The sequence below is a fragment of the Limulus polyphemus genome, unplaced genomic scaffold (assembly GCF_000517525.1).
Source record: "Limulus polyphemus unplaced genomic scaffold, Limulus_polyphemus-2.1.2 Scaffold613, whole genome shotgun sequence".
Classification (NCBI taxonomy): domain Eukaryota; kingdom Metazoa; phylum Arthropoda; class Merostomata; order Xiphosura; family Limulidae; genus Limulus; species Limulus polyphemus.
This window is the reverse complement of record NW_013666223.1, coordinates 249,767-259,219: the sequence shown is the minus strand read 5'-3', so window position 1 is coordinate 259,219 and position 9,453 is coordinate 249,767. Positions and strand designations below refer to the sequence as shown.

At 30.9% G+C, this 9,453-nt stretch overlaps 1 protein-coding gene across 2 annotated transcripts; it reads right to left on the bottom strand.

Annotated features, from left to right (window-relative positions):
* Positions 1-276: 276 nt before the first annotated feature.
* Positions 277-9,161, bottom strand: LOC106459466 (mannosyl-oligosaccharide glucosidase-like). 2 transcript variants are annotated; one of them, XM_013919087.2, is made up of 3 exons: positions 9,075-9,161; positions 3,521-4,089; positions 277-3,089 (listed from the first exon to the last, which is right to left on the bottom strand). In XM_013919087.2, the coding sequence occupies exons 2-3, from the start codon at positions 4,082-4,084 to the stop codon at positions 1,182-1,184; spliced, it is 2,472 nt and encodes an 823-aa protein (XP_013774541.1). In that variant the 5' UTR covers positions 4,085-4,089; positions 9,075-9,161; the 3' UTR covers positions 277-1,181. The 2 variants fall into 2 exon arrangements, with proteins under 2 accessions (XP_013774541.1, XP_022241665.1); XM_022385957.1 differs by having other exon boundaries at positions 9,048-9,118.
* Positions 9,162-9,453: the final 292 nt, after the last annotated feature.

Here is a 9,453-nt window from a genome sequence, read left to right as displayed (position 1 = left end):
ATTGTAGAGCATGTTCATACAATAAAATTTTGTTTTGCTAATTGCAAAGCTACACAATGGGTTATCAGTGCTGTGTCCATCATGGATATAAAAACCTAGTTTTTTGTACTGTAAGCCTTCTGAGCCACTGATGGGGATGGGAGCTTGACAAATATAAAGAGTGGCAATGCTTTTGTTATTTGAATAATTTATGTGAAAAATTTTTCCCAAGTTAATTTAAAATACTTAAATTGTTCACAGGAGTTCTAAAATATAATTCATTACATAACATTTAACTAGTAAAAAATTATGTCTAATAAGAATTACGAAAGACAACACAATAAACAAGCAAATTAAAATAACAGTGGATATTAATTTCTAGGATTTTTGTACCTTGAGTCATTCCAAAACTAAGCATTCTATGGTTGTGTTTCTGATACAAAGACATTGACAAAACGATAATCAAACAACTGGTAATATGATATAAAATGATTTGATTTTATTTTCATGGAAGTTATGAAGAAACCGAACAGCTAAACTTTAGTTTCCACTGCATATGTTTATACTGCACATTTTCACTTTTTTTTGTTATTCATAATTTGAAAGTTGATTCCAAACATGTTCAAGATAATCATTTCAGATATTACCAAACCATGCTATAACACAGTAACTTATTACTGGAATTGCAGTTTGTAAGTTGCCACTTACCACTAGTGTTACCATATTTTGTGTGAAAGTGTATACATATTTACAGAAAATAAGTCATAATGTTACAAGTACCTTAAGTTGAAAGAAAAAATGCCCTAAATGTCTTTCATACTGTTGTACTGTAAATGTTAGAAGTTAAATTCTAGTTATGGTACATAAATAATAGTGCAGATAGTTTCAATATAAAATATTTTAGCCCATTACAAAATACAATTTTCTGAAGTGACCCATATGGTTGAATATGCAATATACACAAGCATGATGAAAATATAGAATTAAACTTATAAGCTAGGTATTTCTTATGAACTTCTCAGAATTTTGAGGTACTTTCATTTCAGAGAATACATGTATGTTTAGTAAAAAAAAAAAAAGTTCAAGAAGAAACAATGTAGTGAATATAAATTTTCAAAGAATTTTTTTTTTAACCCATGTATATTTTACAGGTCAGCAGGAGTATTATTAGCTATATACTTTCTTATTTTACTTTAAGAAATTTAATACAGTTCTGCCATTAGCAGCACCACCAAGGCTGACCAGCCAGTGAATGGATGACATCCTTGACCATGACCTGTTTTGTCATTGTAGTTTTCCCATAGGTATCCTGTCCTACGAAATTCTTTCAGGATGTTGTTGATTAAATTTTTTCTAAGTTCACCATAGAGTTCTTGGGCTTGATCTTGGTAAGGGCCAGGAAGTTTACTATAATAATTCAAGGCTCTGACTGCTAAATAGTTCATGTTGATCCATATGGAACCCCTCCAATATGGAGGATCATGTTCTGTGTTGTATTTCATATAAAATAATGAAGACTTTGCTAATGACCTTAAACCATAGTTAGTCCAAAGTAAATTAGGATCTCTTAAGTCAGTTAGGATTTTGCCCAATTTAGGGTTTTCTGGTCTGATGATTTGCAGAAAGAAAGGGAATAAACTAACATAGCCAAAGTGGTCAATAAATCTGAGAGTAGGTTCTTCTAGAACAGCTCGAACTTTATCTACTTTTGGTGTAGATTGTCCAGGAGCTGGAGGAGGAATCTTTGGCTTTACCAATTTCACTTTGTCTGTGTGTAGTCCAAAATCACTGTAAGTCTGAGATAATGGAGACCAATGAAGAGTGTCTAACAGCTCATTATCAGTAAGGTATTTATGAGTAGCTGCAAAAGCATGCCATGGCTTTCCTAGTTTTTCTCCAAGAAATGCCAAGACTTTAGCTGCTAGTGCCATCCAACATCGAAGATCAATGTGTCTTTCATCATGAGATGGATGAGAAGCTCTAGGATAATCATCTAATCCTGATGTTAATGTTTTGGGATTAAGCTCTTTTTCTGTCAAAGCATCTCTTCCACGCCACCTGTAGCTACCTGGAAGTTTGCCTTCTTGAGTAATGTTGAACCAATCAAAATAAGCTTGCAAACGAGGATAGACTCTTCTCAAGAATTCTAGGTCCTCCTCTACTTCACCAAGTTCCATTCTTCGAACAATGGATTCTAAAGCCAACAACAGAGTTGGAGGGTTTCCATTTGTATTCTTTTGGACAATGAATTCAGCTGGCACCCTGGACTGGGCCTCAAGACCTAGGATCTGCTCACGTGGAATCCAGCCTTCAACATTCATAAGGTCTAACCAATGTCCTAAAATTTCCTTAGAAATCTTAGCATCCCATCTGCTTATCAACAAATTGTGAAAGCCTTCATCCCAAAGAAATCCACGTGGAAAGAAAGACCTGGATGGTACAGCAGTAAATAGGGGTGCCTCCCAATACTGTATTGGTTCTTTATTGTGTTGTGACTGCACCATTGATGCACCATAGAAGTAGCCAAGGCTACCAATCATATTACTCATAACAGCTTGGGCAATTTGAATTTCTTCTTTTAGAAATTTTTTAGCACTCAACTGAAATACTCTTTCAAATTTTGCTTCAAAATTATCTTTATGTTTTTTATGTTCTGTAGTGTATATGTTGCCTTTTAGGCTATTAAATTGGTTAGGCATGCTGGCCGATTGAAACAGTACCTCTAATTCATAAGGTGGTAATGCTGTAATTTGGTGCACAATGAAATTTATTTTTGTTTCTGCTCCCATTCCTGTCTGTTTCTGAGAATGTCCAATGAGGCCTATGGTAGGGGGTTCACTCTTTTTGTCAGATTTGAACAATGCAAAATGTTGCATTACTGTTTCCTTCAGTTCATGAAGCCCTGGAGGAGCTGTTGCTGTTAAAAAATGGTACTTGGTTAACGATGATGTAGACTCAAAGCTGATCTTAAACTTTCCAAGGTCAGAGGTTTCTCCTTGTATTGCTGATAGCTGGTTACCAGAAAGCAGTGATGGTATTATGACACCCTCACCATCCAAGGCCGTATAGAAAAGAAGGGAAATAGGAAACTGAACTGTACTGTTAGAGGGCTGAAATACAAAAATAACTGGGTTATGAAAAAGTATTACAAGCTGTACAAATCCTTTAATCACACTAACTAGTCAAAAAATTCTTCAGTTATATAAAAATTAACAGTAACATAAATCTTACACTACAGTAGTTTAACTGGTTTTAATGTTAATTTTTAGTAAAGGTAAGTGCAGAATCACATTAAATGGAATAACAGTTCTAGCATGTAAGGAATTGAAAAACTTATGACATGTATTTCCCTTTTCATGTAATATGTATTAGACAGGAAGTTACATTAAAATATACACCATCTATTTTGAAGAAAATTTAACTAGATCATTCATTTCTAAAATGATGCTACTGCCTCTTCAATGATTCTCTTTGCTCTTATTAGGGCTATAAGCATTCCATGAAAAGCCTCTTTACAATTTTTGTTTTTAGTAACACTTACTTGTGGTTTTACTGTAATTCTTGCTGTCCAGTCACCTCCAAATTCACCTACTGAACGCTTCACAAAAGTTGTAGTTATTATGTATTCATCCTCTACAATATCCTGCTCACCAAAATTGAGGCCATCATGCTGAAGCCATCCATATTTCTTCAACCCATCCCACTGATTGCACCAATGTCGAAGCTTAAGGTTATCTTTTATGTTTTGGGAGAACCACATGAGTCCAGTGACTAATGAATGTGGACTACGTGTCTTTAGTCCAAAGTAGACACCAGGTCTATAGCTTCCCCAGTATCTTTCAGGAATTTCAAGGCCATTTTTGGTAATAACCTTTGGAGCAGTTAGTGGCATCCTGACACGGTTTTCAATGTAACGTTGATAATATATAAATCCCACAGCACACAGTGCCACAAGGATACTAAAGAATAAGATGTAAGGGAATTTGTTAATCCACAATTTCTTATCAGTCTGTTTCTTACGTTGTAATTTGTTGATAGTTTGTGATTTGCTAAGCCCAGATTGAGATGAAGAGTTTTCCTGATGAGATCTCCTTTGTTTTGCCATGATATCTTTGTGAAATAAGACAAAAACAACATTGTACACACACACACAGATGTGTACATACAATTAAAAGATTCTTGCAAATAAACTTAAGGAAATTATCTGCAATGATACAAAACACTAGGAGCAAAAAAATTATAAAATTTATAACAAGTAGACAAATATACTGAAATTATTTTTCTTATTAAAACAGAAATTAAAATTATTAATTAAATAGTTCTACATGAAAATATAGAAATATAAAAGTAGTTTTAATAAGCACATGGAAAATATATATCAATTTTCTTCAGATTTTCTACACTATTATTAATATTTTTTATTTAAGATTGATTTAGATTAGGATTAAGTTTCAAGTCAAGCTAAACATAAGTTTTAGCTCACCATTAATATTGAGCTTCAGTGTAAATTATTATAAGTGAAATGTTTTTTATTTTTGGATAATGATGAGTTGGATATATTTTTATTATTCTTTTTTGTGTTTTTTTAATGACTTTCCTTTCATTTTAGTTCTTTGGTCATGAGGAACCATTTTTTTCTGTATATAAAAGGTCCTAGAATAAAGGATGCTTTATAGATCTTGCTCATAGTACTTTTTAGATTATGTTGGAAATGTGGATGTGTGAGAGTACTTTATTACTGTTATAGATTTAATAACCTGTCAAAAGAGTCTACAAAACCTGTTTTTCAGATACTCCAATAAGATGATTGGACAACTCAACAAAATGTGAAAAATGTTAATGAAGCTTAGGATTTCTTTTACTAACTTGATCAAGTTACCAAAAACTGAATATATATCCCTTTCACAATCTTATATTCTAACCAAAATATTGTTCCTATATAGGCAAAGAGAATAACTATTATGAATATATTATAATTTACTTAAATGGCATGTTACGAATATATTAAAAATGCTAAGTTATAAGAATAATAAATTTATTACTAGAATGTTAAGGTTTGTAAAAAAAAAAAAGTCAAGAAAGCTATTGTTAAAAATAAGAATAATTAGAAAATCTCTAAATGACAAATTCACTTGAAAGGTTGCCATGCAGAAAAAGCAAAAGATACTATAAATCTTTTATGCAGTTTTAAAGGAAACCTTATCAATGAGGAAGGGAATGCATCTAAATTGCTAACATTTTTTCTGGTGTTCTTACTAATGAAAATGATAGGGAGTTACTTAAACAGTATTTTTAACATGGAATTTTTTCCTTAGAATCTATTTATGTTGAAGAAGAACAAAAAGCTATTTTATGAAAACTTTTTAAACTTCTATAATGTAAAGCATCTAGCCCTAGTGAGATATATCCTAAAACCTTGAAGATGTTTAGCAAAAAATAATTGGTGAGACTTATTTTTTAAAATTCAACTGAAATCTAGAAAATATCAAACAATTAGAGGTTTTTGATAATTTCCTTCTTTAAAAAAATGAATTCAGGGAGAACCTCGGAAACTATATTCCTATTAGTTTAGCTTATGCTGTTTCAATGAATTTAAATCTACACTTTAGAAAACAATTAATAGATCATAGGGCTTTGTAATTTTATAACTATGACAAGTCATAAAAGAATGTCAACTGCTCCTTCAGTTTACTGATATGCAAATCAGTGATATAATAATCAGCCATGTGACCTGAAATGAAAATAATTCATGGTTCTCATAATATTTTGTCTGAATTATAACTTTGAACTGAATCACTACATATTACAGAATGGTACTATTAATGCTGCACATTACATGATCATATTCTATAACCCATACAATGTACTAATGCAACTGGCCTGGATTTCCATTAATAGATAATAATTTCCACCCTTGTCATACAAAACTGGTTAACACATTCCTTGAAGATGAGACAACTGATTGAGTGTAGAAGACTGCAAAAATGCCAGACTTTAATCCCATTCAACACATATGGAATGTTCTTTGGAGATGCACTATATCTCATCAACTGATTCCAGACAAAAAAAAGATACCTTTAAAACAGCTCATTCAGAGATGTGGTTGAGATTATCTTAGGACCTTATGAATACCTTTGCTGTTTGTAGTGATCATACTTCTTACAATTTCTTTTTCATACCCATTTTGAAAATGAAATTTTTTTTTGCACAATGAAAGATAAGTCTTTACTAGTTGTTCAAGCCAATTAGTTTCGGTAACAAAGTTATTATCAACAGGACTTGTGAATACAGTGTTTGTTAGCTTAGCCTATCTTAAACTCCAACCATTGAAAGGTAGATTCACTTTGAAAAACAGGATTATGTAAACAGTAAATAAGGGGATACTTAAGACAATGTTTTTTCAATATGACATGCTGATTGTTCCATCATCTCTATTTATATGCACAGATTTGTTTTTAATTTTTTGTGTTTAAGATTACCACATTTTCCCACTAATATTTACCATCAAAGTGCTAGAAATGTTTGGCTATAGTTGAGGATAGGGTGTTAGTGTCATACTGGTGTAAGTTTTACCATAACTACAAATGATTTGACAAATTTCATCTTTGCCATCAATCTTTTCTTTATCTTGAACTGTCTGTAAATGGTTAAAAATTTTATACTATTATTTTGAAGAACAAAAACTATTTAATACTCCTTTAATGAAAATGCTTTTGCAACGTTTTATGAAATGGCAGGGAAAAATGGTAAACTAATGAACTTATTTTGAGATTATGTTACTGAAGTTAATTTAGAGCATCTCTTGTAGATGTCAGTCATTAATTTTATGAAAAGCTATGTTAATAATTGTAGTCATAATCTCTATCCACTGCTACTGCTTTTAATTCTTTTTTTGTTGTTGTTTATACCTATGATATCAGAACATATATTAATAGTATACCAAGCACATATGTCAAATGTGTTTAGTTTCTGACTTAAAGGGTGGTTGGAGTTATAATGTGATGGCATACTACCAGCAAAAGGTTTTTAAAATACACTGAATTTTAACTTACTGTCATCATTTTCTTAAGTTTAGTTCCTTCATTATTATCATTCATGTAGTTTAAAAACTTTGTAAGGATTTCACCCATAAGGGTGTTGTCTACATATCTTCTATACCATATAGGTTTTACTAATGCTTTTATTAATGCATCCATAAATATGTCAAAGATATATTTATATACACAGATTTGTTTTTAAATTATACAAATACTTTTGCTAACATTCCTTTCTATGTTTTTTTTTTTTGCATTTAAAATTTTCACATTTTTGTAACTTGAAGGACAATAAGTTACAAATTATTGGTGCCATGCAAAACTGGCACATTGCATAAATGCCAGACTTCAATTGCATCAAACACTCATAGAATTGTCTTGCACTATATCTCATAAAGTGATTCCAGCCAATAAAGATAACTTGAAAGCAGCTCTTTCTGAGAAGTGGTGGAGTAACTGTTTTGCCATAACTCCAGGTGTAATAGGTATTGAATTATTACATACTATTACTATATATATAATTTGCCAACACTGTAATAGGGTATCACACAAACTTGTGGTCAGTAAAACTGACGAACAATAGATTTTAAGTGAGATATAGATCTATATTCAATGTTAAAAGTAAAATCTTGGAGTAGGTGTAGTCTTTCATGCTTTGCTTTTAGTTTTTACCAAGTTTTATTTCAGACTTGTGTTGTTTAGCTCAAGATACTTTTTTTTCATAACCATATTTAATATAGCTTTGCCTGTGGCAAAAGATATTTCATTTTACAGGCAAAAGTAGGATTAGAACATTGGCTTTTGCATAGCCTCTTCTATAAAATATTCAATTACAAGTGTAAACATATCTGATCAAATGACAATCATAAAATGCCTAATTTTTATACAGATAAATTGAGGGATGGTGATTAAAACTTTCAAACAATTGTTTAGCCTTGTCCAAACTAAAATACTATAAATCCCTGTAATCCTTTTCTGTGCATTGTGTTATATACAAGATATTTGAATTGAATACAATGGGCAACTGTACTATATGCAGTACAAAGAGAGACAGAAAAGAAGAGATAACTTATAACTCAAAGTAAGGAATAGTGAAATAATTTTTGTAATTGTCTTGCCATTACTCTAGGTGTAATAATTATTGAATTTCATATTATTATTATACACATTAATTTGCCAACACTGTAATATATCATCATACAAACTTATTGCCAGTAAAATTGTTGAATGGCAAATTTCAGGTCAGATACTGATCCATATCCAATGCTAAAAGTAAAATATTGGAGTAGGTGTATAGCCTTTCATGCTTTACTTTTAGTAACAGTCTTCCAAAAAATATGGTTTCATTATATTCTTATATTTTATAAAAGGAAATAACAAAATAATTTCAAAATGGAAATTTCTAAATACAGATTTCAGAATTCTGTGTTCTCTTGGCTGCAGCTTAAAGTACTTGTCACTATCAATGAATTAATTGTTCAAATGAATCTTATGCTGAAATATTCTCTCACTTAAAGAATTTTGAACACAAGTTTTTGCTTTGGTCTTTTTTACCAAGTTTTACATGATAAGGTTTGTGCTGTTTTTGTTAAGCCCAAGACACTACTTTTTTTTCATAACAATACTAAATGTAGCTTTGCCTGTGGCAGAAGACATTTCGGTTTCACAAATACATTCTTGCTTATGAATATTTATTACCATTACAAAGTATGAGTTATTTGGATTTATACATGGGTTATTTCCTCAAGCCTACTAAATAGTGAGTAAACACATTTATTAGTTTATAAATAATATATTAATTATTGGGTCGAATTGATCCACGCTATCAAAATTGCCGTCTGATGTCGCCACATTACATACTTGCTAAAACAGTAAAAGTAAAACGTTTGAGATATCAAAGTTAAGCCTTAGCTATGCAAAACAGCCAGTAGTACGTATTATGTAATCATTTATAAAAATATTCTTTTCAATATTGGTTTTATTTAGATGTAAATTTTTAAACATAAAAAAGCTTAAAATATATTTAATACATACGCGACAACTACAAATACATCTCTTTACCTGTCTTCTAGTTCTATACTATAAACATTTAACAATGAGTTGCAGCAGGGTAACGCTTTATCTTGCGGAGTTCATGGCGTTGCCTTGCTCATAAAGTACTCACAGAATTAAAAATGTTGTAAGATATTATATACTACCATTTTGTGTCTAAGTTCTAATACGTCTTAGAAACTAAAATATGTTAGACACTAGTCGTTCTCTAAAATAATTGCGTAGTACTTAAATACATTTTTTTATCTCTCTGTGAAATTAAACTGTTAATATTTAAAAATTATAACATTCTCAATATTATATATATATATATATACTAGCTGTACAGGACCTACCAGTTACCATCCATCTATATTAAAAGACCTACCAGCCACTATGCATATATAAT

Excerpts from the sequence above, each read along its gene's own strand:
- LOC106459466 (XM_013919087.2), bottom strand. The coding sequence starts at position 4,084 with ATGGCAAAACAAAGGAGATCTCATCAGGAAAACTCTTCATCTCAATCT. Across the intron at positions 3,090-3,520 it reads GAATTACAGTAAAACCACAA|CCCTCTAACAGTACAGTTCA; the intron begins GTAAGTGTTACT and ends TTTGTATTTCAG.